The sequence below is a fragment of the Macrobrachium rosenbergii genome, chromosome 53, assembly GCF_040412425.1.
Source record: "Macrobrachium rosenbergii isolate ZJJX-2024 chromosome 53, ASM4041242v1, whole genome shotgun sequence".
NCBI classification, from domain to species: domain Eukaryota; kingdom Metazoa; phylum Arthropoda; class Malacostraca; order Decapoda; family Palaemonidae; genus Macrobrachium; species Macrobrachium rosenbergii.
Window position 1 is genome coordinate 26321937 of NC_089793.1, and position 20740 is coordinate 26342676.

At 37.6% G+C, this 20740-nt stretch overlaps 1 protein-coding gene across 5 annotated transcripts in view; it reads right to left on the reverse strand.

The window, feature by feature from the left end:
* Positions 1–359: 359 nt before the first annotated feature.
* LOC136834371 (late secretory pathway protein AVL9 homolog) overlaps positions 360–20740 on the reverse strand; it is an 82715-nt gene continuing 62334 nt past the window's right edge. For all 5 annotated transcript variants that reach the window (XM_067096916.1, XM_067096914.1, XM_067096913.1 and 2 more), the window contains 4 exons: positions 20153–20327; positions 19595–19683; positions 6919–7098; positions 360–5057 (listed from right to left, as the gene is read on the reverse strand). In XM_067096916.1, the coding sequence (XP_066953017.1) occupies positions 4990–5057; positions 6919–7098; positions 19595–19683; positions 20153–20327 (512 nt within the window). In that variant the 3' untranslated portion in view covers positions 360–4989. The remainder of the gene's footprint in view (positions 5058–6918; positions 7099–19594; positions 19684–20152; positions 20328–20740) is intronic.

Consider the following 20740-nt stretch of genomic DNA (forward strand, 5'->3'; position numbering starts at 1 on the left):
TTGCAAATTATCTACCTACCCCTCTTGTTCCATCAGAGTAGGTTATTTCTGAAAGGTTTGGCAGAGAACAATTGACTCTTCAACTGGTAGAAATGGGTTCTGAAAGTAACTAATGCCTTAATAGCAAAAAAGTAACTGTCCTACATGGATATACAGAAAGACACTTGGGCAACTGACTGACTAAACTGTCTACCATTTCACTTATTTTGACTAATGGTCTGGTAATCTGTACCCCCTAAGCCAACTTCAGTACATGTTATGAGGTTTGTAGTTTGTATGAAAACCCAATCAGTTTAGTAATCAAACAAACTATTTGTAAAAAATGTAGAAGATTGAGGATGCATTCTTAAGACAAAAAGTAATTTTCACTTGTTTTAAATCGTATGGAGTTTTAAACGACATTTAGATATTTGGACATTTTAAGATCCAGAACCTTGTCCTATAAGGATTTACAAATTTTAGATGAATGGACATGAAGCAACCAGTACCATGTCTTGACTGGTGACAGAAATAAATATCTTACAATGAAAGAAAAACTGTTCATTACTTCTTTACAGTATATGCTTCAGCATCATATAAAGCCTAGAGAGCACCCCATAAGTATGTTAATGCATTTCTAAAAAGCAGAAAATGAGAGAAGTAATATATAACTAAGGTGTATTCATTCACTATACATATATAGTATTCATTTTCTGTTTAATTACAATGAGATAAAAGTTCTGACAGCTCATATGAAAACAACAGTATAAATTCAAAGATGCACTTGCTTTCATTACTAAAAAAAATTTGACTAATACCATACACAATTGTACAACATATCTCTAAATATTGCAAACAGAATACCTATGAAACTACATCACAATTAGTATCTGAGATATCATGTAACATATTTAGCCTAAATGCAGTACAGAAATGAGTACCTGGATAGGGTAATAATCACATGTACAAATAATCTGTGGCTGGGTTTAGAGAGGGAGAATATTAAAAATACAAAATATTCAAAAGCAAACATTTGACTATGGTAAAAAACAATAATCAAGAAATCCTCATGCAATAAGTTACTCAGGTAAGCTACATCTATAATACACCTACAACAATTTCAATTTATCTTATTCAAGACCTCACAATCTTTGCAATATTCACAAAATTAATCTCTATACTTCAGTATCGCCTGACTAGATTCAATCAATGGAATGTAATGTTACCTTCTTTAGTGGCTATTATCCCACAGAAAGAATTACAGTACTGTACTGTATACATTATACTGGATATATTCATTTATGATATATATCTACAATATGACCTGTGTCCACAATACCATTTAATAAATACACATATAAATAAAACTTTCAAATGAAACCTTAAACCTTATACTTCCATGCTATTATTATCATGCAATGCATGAATGTACTATAACAACTGAAAAATCTTTTAAGTATATCCTGGAATACTAATACAATTGTCTTTTTCATATAAACTAAAACCTGTTTAGTCACTATTTTTTCTGCAAGTTGGCACATTCCAGAAACTAAGGAAGATCTAAACAGGAAACTACAAAGAATATTACCTACTTACAGTATACCTAAATACTTTTTCTTATAAGAAAATACTAAAATACTGTAATTACAAAACGTTTTTAATTTGCTTGACAATATAATCCAACTCTTGCAACATTTTCAAGCCCCTTATAACATGATAGGCCTGCTTTATGATGTATTTTAACTTTTGGCCCAGCAGCAATCAAAGCAAGAAAAATATCATGGTGCATGAAGGAAAAATGATCATAAATTTAACTAAACACATTTTTGCATTAAATTACATCTGAAGAAAGTCTTGTCACTCCATATATGTAATGAAAATTTTACAAATACTGACAGTGCAACAAAACACTATAAAATAAGCCAATTTGGAAAGTCTTAGTTGGAATTACGGCTGTATGCACTTTCTCAGCAGCTTGTCAATTAGCCTTCATCAAAATAAAAACTAGGTTCAGTGTAGGTTCAGTGAATGAGTGAAAAAATTACCATTACAATTTTTATCATATACTAAGGATTTTGCTGTTTATCAACTGAGGCAGCAAGAACTGTTCAAAGGGAAGTTACATGGCAGCTGGTATCAGTAAGGGTTGCTGAAGAAGAAAACTCCATTCACTGGCTATTTGTTTTCAACTAGTAAAGGCATCTGTTATGAACTCTCGGAAATGTCTTTTAAATTTTTGCGGTTTGCAAGGAAAAATTTTAGTCAACTTTAGATAATCTTGAAATGTAAAATATGGGAAGGATTTGGATTACTCAATAAACTGAACCTGAAGGTTTTGCTTCATATGATGGGATTATAAGTTAAGTTGCATAAGAACAAATAACAAAAAGAGCTTAATATCCTAACTGTAAATGAAAACTTTAAGTGACAATTCCTTTAAAGATAGGCCCACTGTATTTTCATCAGTGAATGGGCTATAAAATGCATTTAGTTCTCCCTTTCACTGTTCACATCAACAAGGTACAATTCTAATCCTAGAAAAGTCATGTTTGTTATGTCCATTCTTCACTGGGAGCTGAGTTACGATGCTCTACTACAAATTTTTAAAATAACAAAACACCTTACAATGATACCACAAGGTCCTCATACCATTATGTATTTAAAATGCTTTTTTCAGCAACACAGAAACCAACTAATTTATAATGATGGCTACTTTGGCAAGAAACTTATGCTGTTCAAGAACACTTGTCCAACACTGATAAGAATTATGCATGACTGAATAGGACTCTTACTGAGGAAAAAAGACAAATCTAATCTTACTTTAGAAATAATGGTTAAGACAAAAAAGTCCCTCAAAGTTGTAGAAGAGTATACAAAACTTAGCTATGAAATGCTGATGCTCTTGTTCATAATGCTAGACAGCCTGCTAATGATGACTTTATGGTTGGTACAAACATTTCCTGTATACCTTAAAAAAATAAAAAAAGTATACTAAGCAGATAACATGGCACACTTCTGTTCAATGGCATTTTCTAATAATTTAACACCTATCAACCATTAAATCCAAAAACTTCGCTATAAAATGGTGATGCTCTAGTTAATAATATTACACAAACAGCCTGCTAATGATGACCTCATGGCTGATACAAACAGTTTCTGTCTACCCCCCAAAAAAACATAAAATATACTAAGCATATAAAATGGCACTCTTCTGTAATAAGGCCTTTACTAATATTTTATCAATACCCCATCAACCATACATCCCACAGGGTTTTTATTGTACACATTTGTGTGCGTGTCAGTAGAGAGAGGAAAGGAAATATAAAAATCTAACATCAGCAGAGTTATCAAACCTACTATCCTTAAAAAACACTGAAGTATGGATTTATAAAACCAAGTATTTTTGTGCCTGACTTGGTTAAAATACACAAGCCATCTATAACTGAGTATTTCATGACATAAAAACATCATGCACTTTCTAACTACTGCTCCCCATACCAGATACTGCTTATAGTGGACCATGCACAACACAACAAACTGCAGTCAGTACCAGTGTTTTACAGCACCACCTCAACAGCATCTGCACACTACCTTATTCTTTTTATTTGTCACCTTTGATCCCATCTACCTAAGCTGTTAAACCTCTTTATATTTGCCTTAGTTCTATGCCCAATTTGTATTTGAGAACAAATCTTCTGGGTGGGCTAATCTGCTTTATCATCCTAGAACCTGTGGGAGACCCTTGGCCCTTTTTTCCAATACACAATTACCGAAAAATTCTGTTGCAAGAGTTGATTATATTTCCTATACTATTTCTGACATTCTAACTCAAAGGTTTCACTTTCCAAATAATCTGTCAATCTGAGAAAACATACATAAAAAATTACACAAGTACAGTTGACTTCAAAACCAAAATTATCCCTTGAAAGAGAATTCTGGAAAATCTATCGCTACATAAAAGCACTACTCTATGTCAATATGAATGGGAAAAGTTCGTGCTCTGACTTTGCTCACATACAAAAATAATTTCATCTCTCCTAAATATATACCATATTTTATACATTTTAACAAAGCAAAAGGAGTGCAGCAACCATTTTGTATGTATGATATAAAATCATCCCTATACACTAAATATATGCCCAGCAAATCCATCCCTTGACCAGCTTATGCGTCAAAACTAAAGTACAATAATAAATGATATAAAGCAAATAATGCATTCTCCCTAATAATCCAATCCTAAAAGTAAGTACTAATAGAAATTATGCTGCATTTCATTACAGAACTAAATATATTTAGCTAGCATTACAGTGGTGTGCTTGAACATTGCAACAGTTACATGACTTAAAAGCTTCCATGAAAAGCTAACTGCACCTGTTTACTTTGCTGTGTAACTGCCATGAAATGAAAATTAAATTATATTTTCAAGTCTATGTAACCTTCAAAAATGAAGAGATAAACTCCTATGCTTTACAGTACAGGTACTGTATACAGTACTTATCTACAAAACAGAAGAAACAGATCTGATATTGAATCAGGATTTGTTGAGCAGTATACATATCAAATATAATTTGAAGTTCTAAAACCTAAAAGTCTCCACCATCAACATCAGTTTCTACAAATAAATCAAAAAATAACAGAAAATACTGTAGTGAAAATATTAACAAGACATACTATACATTTTAAGGTAGCACATTTCTCTGAGTGGTTGTTTCATGTAATTTGATTATTAGCATTTTTAAAGATAAATATTAGTTCTCAAAGTGGAGAAGAAAAAAAGGAATCAAGGAATTACATAGTATACAAGTACTGTAATAACATAAATCTTGAGGTAAAGAAAGAGAAGTAAACTAAAAGGACACTAGTCAACAAGAAAACAGTTGTCATGATACTGAACTTCAGTATAAAACTGACAATGAACACTCCTCTTACAAAAACCATGGGTTAACATATGACCTGCTAAAGACCATAAAACCTCATACCACAAAGTGTATGCAGACTTTCTGTCGTCATCTATGCAGTACCTTCAATATCAGCTGGATGACTGCTCTCTTGTTCACCCTCCCTTTCACCTGCTGTTTCTGTAAAATGGAAGAGAAAAAATTTGTTTCAATAAGAAACCTGTTTACAAAAAACAAAATGTTTTTTTCACACAAATCCATCAATCACAAATAGGACTAATAATCATGTCATAATGTTCTTCAATTCAGTCTTTAGTTAGACAGAAGAAAATAGTCTCAGTGGGGATGCACTATACAGATCCTTGGTTATGTCTCAACCACCTTTACTTTTTATGTAAACTGCGGCTGAGGCAACAGACTTATTTGCTTAAATACTCCTTATGACATCAAGCTTTTTTTGAAGGGTAAATACCTTCCTTGCCCTCTTAGGATGAGGTGGGGCCACACAAATAATACACAACATTACACACATACAACTAACAGCACCTTCAATGCTGCAGACAATGCAACTAAAGCCAATGATCTGGGGAAAGCATCACATGCAACAAGCACTCACGAACCATTAAAAAATGCAACTGATCATGCACAACTGGACAATGAGGGAAAATGCTCTTTGTTACGGAGTGCAATGATACATTCTGGATTCAGCCAATTACAGAAAGGTTTGTTTATGACATATATGTCTATCACCCACCAAAAAGCAAAAAACCGCAATGACGTGTAATGACATAAGCGTTCCTGCCACTAGTGGGGAAGATTACAAAAAACATGAGTGGCTGCCCACCCATGCACCTTTTACCATATGCCACTGAACTGATGATGTATCCGCACCAGCCAATGACAAGACATAAAGAAAGCGACATATGATGAAGTTAACTGAAGTCATGCTTTTAAGCCCATAAACAACTGCGAAAGCTCACTCTCTGTCTCTCTCTCTCTACCTCTCTCACTTTGTTATTTTTATTGGTTTTTCATCATTTTCTGCAATGAAAATTAATGTATGACAAACCACCAAGAAATAAAATATGATAAATGATATGGAAGAAAGGGAAGGTAGGTGTGTGTATTTGTGTGTTTTATAGGCTGTACATATGTAGGGGAGTTCCTTACTGTGGTATCGGATGTTCTCTCTCTCTCTATCCCCCTCTCTCTCTCTTTTGCATTGTGCATGATTATTTTATTACAAGTTACAGCAACATCCATTAATAAAATGTGAAAAACCATAAAATAAAAGCTCTAAAGAAGCCATCTGACCTGCCGACCCCTTTCCATCCATCTTGCATGGCACTCCCACTACCTTCCTGGCCATGAAATTTCTTCCCCAGCCACCTTGCCCCCAAATAACCGTTTCTCTGCGTGCTTATCCCTGTGAGCAGCATTACTAACACATCTCTCTCCATGAGCAGCGGTGCTAACCACTCCCCTCCCATCCTGCCTACCCTTCCCATCCTCACACCCTGAAAACTCTTTCCCTGGCTTCCCAGCCCCAAGCCCTTTCTCAGTCTGTTTATGCTTGTAAGCAGTGTTACAAACAGTTCTTTTTCAGGCCTGCACGACATTGACAACCATTAGAGTGCAGTTTTTTAAATTTTTGTGAAATTCACATATATCTGACATATATCTTTGGTCCCTGGTGGCCAGTTGCATGTGGATAATGTGAATGCAGGTAATCGAGGGATTACTACTGTATATATAAAATCTCAAGCAGAATGGAAGGGAATTTTGAGCCATCTTTTGTACCCAGAACAGGTATTTTAGCATTTTAGGATCTGCAGTTATATAACTGACAAAAAGTTCTTATACAAATAACTACAGAGCCAATTTTGAATACTAACACCTTGACTAATGCACACAGTACAATATCAATTCCTGACTACTGTAGTTGACACACATCCAACCTCTGGCAATAATAAAAGCCAACCATATCACAACTTGTTGATTCTTAAAAACAGACAAATATCCCAATATTAACACTACTCACCAGTTACTTCTTCACCATATTGTGCCTCCTGCATTGTTTGTTCTGAGTTACACTGTGCTTCTATTGCTTCAACAGCTTGATCAAGACCACTCGATTCAGTCGATAATGATGTGTTGCTCGTTGTTGTAAAAGAAGACCACAGATTTGTAATAGCTCCCCGTGCTGAAGTCAGTGCTCCTCCTACAAAGAGATATCGGATAATTATTTACATGTTCAAAATGACTTTAACTATATTTATATATTGATAAACTGGAATTTTACAATAAGTCTTCTTCGCAAGTCATTCTCACTCATGTTCTCGTAACTAAGGGTACTCAAATATCCCATCCTTTCCTGTATTTTTTACTTAGCTACCTTGATTAACTGTTCTGGTATTAGTGATTTTTTGGTCATTTAAGTACCACATTTCACTGTTTTGGGCTGTGTTCTAGCCTTTGTATCATGTCTTTTCATAACCTTGCGTTGGAATTCCCTTGTTTAAAGGTATACAAAAGCATACCTTCCATTGCTGGCAAGAAGGGGGTGAACATAAGGTATACAGAGGATGTCTGATATAAAAGAGCAGGTATATGGGGGAAAAATGCATCATGGTGTAGTGGAAGTGAAAATAAACAAACTGGAATCAATACTGTACTGTAGTAGTCAATGATGAAATAGCAGATGATGTGATAAGAGTGATAAGAATAAATGATAGGATAATAAAGATTAAAATAATTATTGTAAATAAAGAGGCTCAAGTAGTCTCACTATACACATTACATATGGGGAGACCAGAAGAGGAAACAATGATGCCAAATGCCAAGTTGACAGGTACAGTCATACCCTGAACTTACGCGAGGTTAGGTTCCAGAACCCTTTGCGCAAGACGAATTTTCAAGTAAATTTGGCATGGTCTCTAAAAATGCAAATAAATGCTTATTTCTAAACTTAGAACACTAAATATGACCCTAATTATGCTCCCAAATTATTAAGCTAACTTTGAAATGAAATTAAAGTCACAGTACTGTAATTTCATTTAAAAGTTAGGTTACTACATTACTCTTAAAAAAAAAGTTAATGGTTAACATAAAAATAGAGTTGGAAGAGAATTTCTGTCTTTCTCCCCTTCTGACCGATCTATTTTTAGAAGTCTTCTCAACCTCTCTACAATAACTTCTTTACTCTACGTCTCTTTCTCTTTGTTCTGAAATGCTTTTTCAAGAACAAAAACTGTTTTTTATTTTGACAAATACAACTCTTAGTTATTATGCCTCCATGTTTTAGAATGTATTTGCCACACTAGCGCATTTACACTTCGTAGACGGTACAGGTAAAATTAGATCAATTTCAACTATCTACTGTACAGGTAAAGACGTACAGAGAAACAATAAGTTGTAAAATGTGTGAGCGCTAACTATGAACCAGAGAGAGAGAGAGAGAGAGAGAGAGAAGGGTTGTCCTTACTTACGAGAGTGAAATTATTTATCAATTATTACGGATACTGAGAGAATGACACGAGAGAGAGAGAGAGAGAGAGAGAGAGAGAGAGAGAGAGAGAGAGAGAGAGAGAGAGGGTGTCCTTACTTGGAAATATCAAGTTAAATTATTTATGAATTATTAAGGAGAGAGAGAGAGAGAGAGAGAGAGAGAGAGAGAGAAAGTTATTCTTACATTAGATATCAAAAGATGGAAATTCAGTACGAAACTAACTTTTAAATGAAATTAAAGTTACTGTAATATCATTTAAAAGTTAGCTTAATATACTACCCTTAAAAAAGAAATAAATGGTTTACGTAAGAAAATAGAGTGTGAAGATTAGTATACTATTTCTCTCTCCTCCCATTCCACCGATCTATTTTCAGAAGTCTTCTCAACCTCGTTTTTAAAAACTTCTTTATTCTGCCTCTTTCTCTTTGTTCTGAAATGCTCTATGTCTCTATGTTTTAGAACAGTGCATTTACAGTTTGTAGACGGTACAGGTAACATTACACCAATTAAAAATTATCTACTGTACAGGTAAAGACTTACAGAGAAACAGTAATATGTAGGTTGCTCTAACTACGAGAGAGAGAGAGAGAGAGAGAGAGAGAGAGAGAGATAACAGTTGTCCTTGAGAGTGAAATTTTTTATGAATTATTATAAAAAAGAGAGAGAGAGAGAGAGAGAGAGAGAGAGAGAGAGAGAGAGAAATCTCTGACCCCTTATCAGCAACACTCCCCTTTTTTTGTCATGTTCAAGTGATGTGTCTGACAGCTTTGAATTGAGCTGCTTCTCAAAAGATGAGGAAAAGAATTTCTTTGTTTAAAATAGCATCACATACAAATTTTGTAATTACAGTTATATTATTATTATTATTATTACAGGTTTTGTTAAACAAAATGGCAGTTTCAACAGCATTTATTTTATATAGTAAACGCTCAATTCGTCTTATCAATTGCTTTTCTTGCGCTGGAATGATTACAAACAATAGATCGATATTCATTTCTGGTGGTTTAGTGATGTGTAGGAGGTAGTTCTCGTGGGGTGTCGACTAATTTCGCCCTTCTCGTTAGAGCATCATTCAGGACAGGATCGCAGGATGCAATGGCTGTAATACGTGGATTTTTCATCTTTTATCCGTGTCTGTTGGTTTGTGGAGTTTAGTCACTTCATTTTCATTGGCTATCCGGCCGTGATGTCATCGGAAAGGTGGCCCCTGATTGGCTGTCTTCTCCTCGATCTAAGCCTACTGCTGATCGGTGATGGTGCAATTACTCGAGGAAGGTGGATAGGAGAAGACAGCCAATCAGGAGCTGCCTTTCCAATGACATCACGGCCGGACAGCCAATGAAAATGAAGCAACTAAACTCCACAAACCAACAGACACGGATAAAAGATGAAAAATCCACGCATTACAGCCATTGCATCCTGCGATCCTGTCCTGAATGATGCCCTAACGAGAAGGGCGAAATTAGTCAACACCCCACGAGAACTACCTCCTACATGTCACTAAACCACCGGAAATGAATATCGATCAACTGTTTGCAACCATTCCAGCGCAAGAAAAGCAATTGATAAGATAAACTGAGCATTTACTATATAAAATAAATCCTGTTGAAACTGCCATTCTGTTTAACAAAACCTGTATTAAAGAAGGTCTTTTTCCTAATATTATTATTATTATTATTATTACTTGAAAATTAGTATTTATTATTAGGTAAAAAATTGATTTATAATACAAAACAAATAAACATATACATGTACCATAAAAATTCTCTCATCTCAGTAAAGAGAGAGAGAGAGAGAGAGAGAGAGAGAGAGAGAGAGAGAGAGAGAGATATTATTACTTTTATTAATTAATGTTATTCAATTTACACATTAAAGCTTGAAAACTTATAAATTACATAAAAAATTAAACATAAACAATTTTGCAGGGTTTCTCAGTATTCATAAATGTTTGTGTGTCTGTGAAAAACTCGCGTATGACAATTAGTTAGGTTCCAATGAAAAGTTCGTGTGTCTGTGAATTCACACAACTCGAATCATGCAAGTTTGGGGTATTACTGTATATTAGTGGAAGGAGATACAAATGAATCTTGAGGATGAAATTGGAGGATATGTGATTAAACCACAGAAGCAGCAGCCTTGGGATTCTGCCAAAGTAAAGGATTAAGGATGCTGAGCACACCATTCAATAAGTCCAGAGAGAAGACTGCATGTAAAAGTGAAGGTGAAAACACAGACTATCCTGGTATGAAGAATGGATAACATCCAGTGAAAAACTCACTCACAGCAAGTGAGTCAAGTTGAATATGTATACAGTATAAGATTACATAACCATATACTGAGCTGATAATGAATTGAAGGTAGAAGATAAAGAAATTCAGCAAAGAGATCAAAATGATGGAAAATGAGAAATGAAGTAATCACAAAGGATTATGGATACAATTTGTGATGAATCCATTAATCATGAAATAAACTGACTCCAAGCACAACAGAACTCAAGCCACACCAACTTGAAAGATCTTGCAGGAATAATGTAAAGATGCTTATGCCCAGTTCACACTCTACTAGTCTGGAAGAGAAAGCATCATTCTCTCTCTGACTTCTTTGAAGATATTTTTGCTGTTCTACTTCCCAGGATAATGGCTGTGTTTTCCCTTGGCTGTGATGAGCCATTCACTACTTTTCTTGTATACTATATCTGTTAATTTATTTTGCTTCACTTTGATGTGTTGTGCCTTAGTCTTTAGTGCATTTAAAACTGAATTTGCATCTTATGCCAGTCAGTTTCTTTCTACCCACTGTGTTACAGTGTTTTTTTTTCGGTAACTGCTTTATCCATGTGTCTCATGCAAAGTTAATACTTGATTTTTGCTTGGTTTGTTTAATTTTTGCCTTGGGTTAACATGGGAGCTGGTAGTTTTAGACTCTGGCTCTCCATATCATGTAGATAATTTCTGCTTGCCAAGTGTTATTTTGAACTTATAATTATTTGTACAGTATACTTTCTACTGTGCTAATGTCTGACCAACCGCTTTACCTTAATCATGACTCAGCATACTTGTGGGGGCAAGGATTATAAATATGACATTTTTATGATAAAATAGTTTTATATATACTGTACTTACAAAGTTATTACATAGCTATAGTTTCAACTCACACGGCAGCTAAAATTAAAAAATTCGCAGGTAAAGCTTCAAAGTTTAGTGAAGGTGACTGGTCCCGCCCACTAATGGGAATACCAGGAACGACTTAGCAGACAACCTCATTCTGTTTATGCCATATGTCCATCAGAGTGGAGGAGGGAGAGCTCCGATCATGTAATTACTTGGTTAGTATACATAAAACTTTATTTTATCATAAAAATGTCATTTTTATATAAGTAACTTACCAAGTAATTACATAGCTGCTTCCCACATTGACAGGAGGTGGGATACATGGACATATTCTACTCCAAAACATTAAAACATGTAATGAATTTGAAATAAAAAAAAGTTGCTAGCACTGAATACAATGCTTGTCATTCCTTATTAGTTAAGAGAGCCTGCAGTAGAAAACTGCATCTGGTTGGTGCTCAACTTAATCTGTAGTGACATGGCAGTATAGCCAGGAGTGCCTGCTACTTAAGTGGGAGCTTTGCAGTGAAGGAGCTAATAGATGGTTAGCAAAACTTCAAAAAGTGCCCAGGGCACAGTACCACAACAAAAAAAAACCAGATAACACTATCACCTACACTGAAATGAAAACCACGGCCCATCCACTGAGAGTGGTGTAACCCCCAGCTCCCACAAAACTCAGCATTTTACTACAAGGTGAAGAGATAGTAGGAGAAAATCCTACGCTTCCTTCCACGATACCATGCCAGTTACTAATTAACACAAGGTACAGTACTGCAAAAATTTAAACACTGTTTAAATTTTCCTGAAATAGTGAGGATTGAAGATCAATTACACTTTCAGAAGGTCGATTGTAAAATAGAAGTAAGGGGCGTATATTGCCTGAAGGCTAATGAGGTAGAAGCTGCTCTGACATCCTTAGCTTTCACTTAAAAAGTACTGTAGACCAAATGTTCTCCTGATTCTGAATCTAAGAGTGCTCTCAGAAACCAAGTCCATTCATGAAAAAAAGGACAATATGTTTAACACAGAGGGCGAAAAAGGATCCTTGCCAGGACACTAAAAGTTACGAATGACCCTCTGTACTTCTGATCCTGCTCAGGTAATACCTGAAAACTCCAACTGAATAGAGAGCTCTCTACTCTTCCTCAGAGGCAAGGATGATTGGAAGCTGGCACCAGGTGCTGGGTGTTCTGAGCTGGTGTCAGGCTGTAGGTGGTGTCATATGAGCTGGCTGCCAGGAGCTAATCGCTTGGGAGCTGGCAGGCGCTCCTAGGTGCTCGGGGCATGAGCTGGTGCCAGGATGTAGTTGGCACCAGGTGAGCTGGAAGTACGCGAGGTAAGAACTTGGGAGCTGGTGGGCGCTCCTGGGAGCCCGGAGCACTGATTCTAGCTGTCAAGAAAGTCTTCTCTTCCATTAAGTTCTTGAGACAGGTAGAACGAATCCAGGTCATGGAAGGGTCCTTATTCTTGGTTAAAAAATCCCAGAGTAAATGAGCAAACAGTGTTACTGAGTCAGACGTAGCTCGATACCCCTAAAAGGAGGAATAGGAGAGATTCTAGCTCTCCTCCAATAAAATAGGCAATACAGCCACTAAGACACAGGTGCCCCAGAAGAAGAGACTCAGAGTCTGAGACACCTGATTCGGTAAATCGTTCACTAGATTGGTAGACTAGAAAGACCTCTCCTTCCTGACAAGCACCCAGACAGCCCGAAGGCTGTCCGAGCAAGAGCGGACCACCCTTGGTGTTATCTCTAGAGGTGAGGTTGTTTGAGAATATACGAATAGTGGAAGGATTCTTGGAGAGTCCACCAACAACCGCAGCAAGTTCAGGAAGCATAAATCATAGTTCAGAATCGGCATAAGAGGAATATTGTAACATTCCGACAATTCTGAAAATGTTCAGACCTTCGTTGACCGTGTTGAAAGGTGGAAGAGCGTAGAGGACCAGGTTGGCACAATCTTGCGGAATGGTATCTGTTGCCCTTGCTATATGGTTCCTTAAGGTGGCAGAAAGACAAGGTTGGCCTGCCCCATAGATACCACATAACCCAACAGATCAGGGGATTCAAGGTCCACTCGCGAGTAAGAGTGACCTGACGGCTTAGTTTGTCTGCCAGAAATTCCAGTTGGATTAGAAAAAATAGATTTATCTTCCATAGCAAAACTCTCTTGCTGCTTGGTGGCAAGAAAATTGTAAAGAGTCTCCTTGCTAATGTAAAAACATAAAGATTGTGGTTGTGTCTAAATGGATACCACAGTCTAGGGGTGAGTGAGGGTCAAGAAAAACAGAAATCCTAAGCGAATGGCTTTCAGCTCTCTGACACGAGAAGGTTCCATTCTTCCAAGGACCCTTCCTGGAAATTTTCCGGTTCCCCGAGCAGGCTCCCCTGTCTAGACTAAGGAGTTAGAGCAGTCTAAGACTAGTCTCATGATGAGGGACTTTCCTTCCAAAAGTTTAAATATGGAGTGCCACCACTGCAGGTCCGACTGAAAACCAGGTCTTGGGAAAAACAACGGAGTACGGATATGATTCCCCATCCCTGTTGGTCTTGCGGGAAAGGCTGAAGTCCATGGCCAGAAAAGACAACAAAAGTAAGCAGAGTGAAGGCTTGAGAGAAGGCTTATGCTGTAGAGGTCGAAGCCTAAATTCCCGAACTGGAAGGCCCTGTCTCGTAAGATGGGTCTAAGATACTCTTTGGAGTCTGTATGTGGACAGGGAAGGAAGTATCCTACATCTCCAAGAACTCCAACCAATTGCCCTGGAGAATGGAAGACAAGGCTCTTTAGTTCATCTCCGCAAGCAACTGAGCAAACTTGCGGAACATCGTGTAGACTTGCAGACAGCTAAGTGGACTAGTTGCTGACCCTGCCAATACTTGACTGCTACAGACGCATAGACATCACGGCGGGATTGACTTCTTGTTTTCAATAACGCCTTGCGTGGACTTGATGGTACCTCGTACAGACCGAAACATATGTGGAACTGTACATGGCTAAAACTAATATCTGATATGCTTATAAAATCTTGGAAAGTCCATAACAGACACAAAAGCCTGGTCATGGGATAAGTGGCCTTGAACCAAAAACCAGGTGTGACTACTTCTTCTGCAGTCAGACACAATGCTTTAAAACAAATAGTCCGTGAAAAGGAATTAGATGTTCAGTGGCAGGAGCCTAGTATGGCTAGATAATGCCAAATGCTCTGGAATAGGCGTAGGGAGCTCAGGAGTTGGTGCCAGGAGCTCGGAAGTTGACTTCATGCACTTGGGAACAGGCGCACTAGAGAGAGGGGGTTCAAGGCACTTTCTCTTCTGTTGGAGCCAAAGTAAGTTCTTCCAACAAAAGAGAGCTCAGGAGGGAAGATATTGTCATTCCAAAGGAAATTGGACTGAGGATGAGATACCTGTATATGGAACCACATGAAAACCCATAGGAAGGCTGAGAGCTGAAGGTAGCCTTCTGACCACTGGATGGGAAGAGGAAAAATGGCAACCATTATCTTTCAGAGGCCGTAAGAAACCAAAAGGACGTCACGGTGCTTCAAGTCTCAGTGGATAACTGACTTCCCAGATGATTCATTCACTAATGTTTCGAATAAAAAGAAAAAGTGGGGTTAGATATTATCGGACCACCTGAAAGTAGCTGTGATTCCCTTGATAGATGGCTGAAGGCGAAGGAAAAAGAGCAAGAAAGCTCCCTTCTTGAGATCCCAAAGAATGAGTGGAAATCTCAAAAAACTATCTCATACGTCCTTATCCACATAGGACAGGACTAAGAGACCAATCGCAGCTATGTCTCCCTGTAACACCTGAGAGTCTTCTATCTTCTTAGCCCCTGCTCCTGTGTCAGTCAAGAAAAATCCTTTACTTCCCAGATCTTGACAAGAACTTCAGCCAGGAGGGCTAATTCCGTCTAAGTGCCAGAGGGAGGAAAAACAAGATACTTGTCTTGCTCCCTAAAAAACCTAAGTCAGACTCCCAACTCCCTGATATTAATAGGAGGCAAAGAAAAACTGCCAGAAGTGGAAGCTTCCTTCGACAAGCTCATAAATTCATACACAAAAGTCCCTGCCTGCAAGGGACAGGGCTCTAAAAGTTAAGTATAGCTTAGTTTTACCAGACCACTGAGCTGATTAACAGCTCTCCTAGGGCTGGTCCGAAGGATTAGACTTATTTTACGTGGCTAAGAACCAACTGGTTACTTAGCAACAGGACCTACGCTCCTCTAATTCTTCATTAGCCAGCCGGAGGCTTGAACTTGGGCCTCGCGAGTGCTAGACCACAATTCTACCGACTCACCCAACGAGGAACTGGGACAGGGCTCTGAGACACTAACTCATTATGAAAAGAGAGCAACTTCGGCTCATCTGGAATACTAGGCAAGGGTGGAACAGGTTGAAGAGAGTCAAAAGCGCCTGAGCGGTTGTCTGGCGCATAAAGGTGGAAGTCCAATACCAATGAGTGGCCACTGGGTGATCAGATACTAATGTCGGCCACTTGAAGACAGGAGCTAGGTATTCATTTGGAAAATGGCACTCAAAAAAGAACAACAGTGTATTCTTAGAAGAGACAGGCGCTGAGCGCTGAGTCAAAGAGGAACTGGCGTCAGATACTAGAAGGCTGGCGCCGGAAGCATGAGAGCTGGTGCTGGGAGCTCTATATGGACACGAGCTCAGGCGCTATGCGGCGCTCGGGCGTTAATGGGTGCTTGGGTGCTAATGGACGCTCAGGCACTATTGGGTGCTAGAGTGCTACTTGGCGCCTGTGTGCTGTTGGCTCGGACCATAATGAACGCTTGAACACTGCTGGTCCACTTGGCGCCAAATACCGGTGTCTCACAACCCGAAGTTCATGAGACAAAAGCACAAGACTGTCCCAGACATAATAAGAAGGCTGAAAACTACACTCCTGTTCCCTGAGCCTTTTACAGGAGAGCAAAGAAGTGCGAAATCATCTGAATATCGCCTCATACACTGAAGTATTATTAATGACAACAAATGCACATCCCTATGAACACCCTTTCCAAAGGCTGTCTGTTGATACCTGCGGACAACAGGCTCGACTGAGGGGTAACTACCCGGGGCAAAACCCCCCTTCAGACTCCCAAAGACCATCAGTATGCCTCCTCCCAGGTCCAGGGGAATCTGACAGGGACTGGGTTTAGGATATCTGAAGGGGCCAGATAGCCACCTTCTCCACTACACATCCAGCGAGACGCCTTTCCAATGGTTGTCTGTCAATACCTGGGAACGGCAACAAGCTCAACTGAGGGGGCAACTACCTCGGAACTTCCCACCAGCCTCCATTGGACTTACAGTATGACTTCTCCCAGGCTTAGGGGAGTATGACAGTGACTTAGGTCTAGAAGAACCGACAGGCTGGATAATCACCTCTTCCACTGCACAACACTTCACATTCACAGGGTTAACTTTTGTTAACCCAAACACAAGAATGGCAAAGGCATGGGAAGGAAGCAAGGGAGCCAGGCACTTGAGCAAGTGGAGAAAAATAACAAGGGCCAGTAACAGGAGAGAAAATTGATGCAGGGAGAGAGTTGGTGCCAGAAGATCGGGAGTTGGCGCCGGGAGCTGGGAGCTCTCAGCTGTCACCAGGCTGTAGTTGGCACCACGCGAGCTAGTAGCTCAGGAGCTAAGAGTTCAAGGGCTGATGAACACTTTGGGCGCTCTGCAAAGAAAAGTGTAAGAAGATGTTCAATTAGTCCTTTACCGAAAACAGTTTGAAGTATACAGAATATGGACATATCTCAATTCTTATCAAATGTTATTTGACACTTGCAGATATGCATTTCACACCAAAAATATCGGTCTGGTAGGGAACACAATATTTATGTTTATTACACTACTCGGAAAAGGAAAGTTAACCTTTACCAACAATAGCTGCAAATCCTATCAAACATTATTTGAGACTTGCAGATGTGCATATCATGCCGAAAATACCAGTCTGGTGATGAACACAATACTTACATTTATTATACTACTTGGAAAAGGAAAGTTGACCAAAGTCAACCTTTACTGACAATACTTTGAAGTACACAGACTACCATCATACAGACATATCTCAATTCCTATCAAACATTATTTGAGACTTGCAGATACGAATTTCATTACCAAAAATATTGGTTCAGAAGGGAATGCAATATTTACGTTTTACGATGCTAACTGGTAAAGGTGGTAGCGAACGCAATGTTTACTTTTAATCAATAAATTACTTTATTGGTTAATCAAATAATTGCAAATTCGCTACTGTAGCAAAATATGATACCCTTGAATCAGATCTTAATAACAAAACAATAAAATACTGACCCCGAAAGCTGTAGGTTGGAAGGCTACCCAAAATCAACGATAATACTTCGCTGAAACCCAGTTTCCAACTTGTAAATTTAACCCTCACAGTCCAGGTTAAATATATATTAAGCACACCCCTAGACAGCCTAAATTTAAGGATGGCCACTTTATAAAAAAAAAACTCATCAATGGAAAGATGAAAATGTGCATACGCACAAGGTATGAGAAAAAAATTCTGAACAATTTTCTGTTCTTTCCAGGAGAAATTGAAAGTGAATATTTGCAACCTGGTGCAGGGCCTCTTTTCCAAACGACAGTCGTGAAAATATGCTAATTTTACCAAGTTATAGTGTTTTTTCTAATATTTTTTTATTTTACTTTGTAAATTATAATTACAGCTCACACAATATTGTAACAGATAAGAACTAAAAGCAGTAACAAATTCTGTGTACTGTACTGTATATTTATTGTAAAATATTTAAGAGACATCATTGGTTATTGTAAAATATTTACCAGACATCATTGGCAAGGAATTTTGGACAACATTCCCCTACGACATCTCAGGGCAAACTGATCCGTCTCTGCTGTACTGACTAGCTATTAGAGTTGGGGTACGAGTTCCACGATTCACTATGGCCCATGGAAGTGATCTGAGCATTTTTCCCAGAAAATTCATTCAAATTGTATGGTGCAAACTCATGTATGTTTCCCAAACTCCACCACAAAGCTACAGTATATGTAAACATACTATATATGCATGTTACCCATCCACAAGGGGTTAAGAACGAAGCTGCCATCGACACTCGGTGTTTACTCGAGTGGCGGCAGAAACAGAATGAGGTTGTCTGCTAAGTCGCTCCTAGTATTCCCTATTCCCCTTAGTGGGCGGGACCAGTTACCTGCACTAAACTTTGAAGTGTTATCCGCAAATTTTTTAATTTTAGCTGCCGTGAGAGTTGAAACTATAGCTATGTAATTACTTGGTAAGTTATTTATATAAAACGTTCTTTTATGTCATTCTTGGACAAGGACCTACATTTATTGCACCTTTTGTTTGGGGGCCAATATTGGAAGAAGATATATAAAAGAGAGCAGAATTATTTGGTATGATATTAGGTAATGGATAAAGAAAGAGGCATGGTAGTGAAATGAAGAGGTACAGTGTTGAAGTGTAGACCTTTAAATTTTGTGTGACTTAATGTGTGTTGTTCATAATGTTCATGATTATATGCATAACTCCTCTTGGATAAGCAGTATTCTATATATCTGAGCATACTTTTTACTTTATTATATAAGGATGTAGTTGTTCTTGCTGAAAACTATTTAAGTGAGAAAGCTCAGCAAGTTGACTAGCTCTAATTACATTCAACTTGTAATGATTTGGGTGGAGAATTAAAAAAAAAAATATGTAACATAATTGGTGTTTTACTGCCAAATAGTGTGCACATCAAATTCCTTACACCAAAAATTTCTAAGGAATAGGCTTTCAGTTTAATTCACATTTCAATAAACAATTACTCTGTCCAACACACTTTTGCTGGCTGAGGTTTTATATCATATTACGATACAGCAAATAGAGAACAGCCTTCTTATGGGTAATAATTTACCTTGATTCACACTAATGTATCATAATCCTAAAAAAAATGAAGATTCTTGTATTCTGATTACATTAATGTACTTGAATATTTTATGTACTTGAATATTTTAAAGGTAAAATACTGAAATTTACTTTTTGTGGATCACTCTACAAAAATAGACATGACATCCTTCAGTCATTTGTTTCATCTTACCTACAGCCTCTTTGGTCTTCACAACTGCTGTGCCTGTTGTTGCTAAAGTTTGATTGATTCGCCGTCCCTTATCCAAACCTTGAATAGTGCTGCAAAAATAAGAAATAAAATTTTAACATATTTACATAACAGTAACTGAAATAAGGTCTTTCCCACTCATCTCATCCACCTGGTGGCTATTTTAATCACAATATACTGTTATGTATGTTATAAAAAGTAAATATTTTGTTAAACACGATACTGTAAATATATGAATGTTCAGTGGTACAGCTGGTAAGAACAGTATTATTTGTTGTACACTGAAGAAAATGAATTAGTGCGGTTATAATGTACACTACTACTGTTTGCAGACTAAGACGTTTGTCAAAATTCAATCTTTTTTATTTTGTTTATTTTGACAGTCCAGTACAAATTAGTTTCCTGAAAGAGAGATTCCATAATACTAAGACAGCTGTGCCTGACTAACTTGAAATTTGTCATAAACATAAATCAGTATGTATTGTAAAGATTAAAAGCCATTCTTATTCTTTGGATTATGATAAAACCTTCAACACTTACTGCGACAAACGTATCCTCATGTCTGTCATGGAGAGATTACCAGCATGAGGATGAGCAGGCATCAAGTCCATCAGAGACGGATAAGGCCCTGATGCTTTCCACATACGATAATTATGCGTTTCCTTCCATGCTGTCATGAAGCTTCCGTTGAAAACTTCACACTCACGAGCTGCATCTGTCAAATAAAAATGAAAATAAATGAGATATGTATTAAACCAGAATGCCTGTTACATGAACATATAAGAAAAATATCAAGCATATTTGTTAACTTAGCAGAAGTGTAATTGAGATACATTTACTGTGCTCATTTTCACTGATCTTGCTTCATTTTTATTCCCTTGGAGATCCTTCTTCTCTAAGCATTTAAAAGTTCATTTTGTTTGGATAAATATTATTTTTTAGGTGTTCCATTTGCTCTCACAACTTCAACAACAAAACCCCCCCTCTCCATTTGTCTGGGCTTAGGAATATCTGTTGACATTTCATTAATTAAAAATGTTTTTAAACAAACAGGTTTGGAATTGCAAAAAGGATGAAACTTTGTGTAGAATATGCCAGATTATTTAACCCTTAAACACAGAGCCTCTA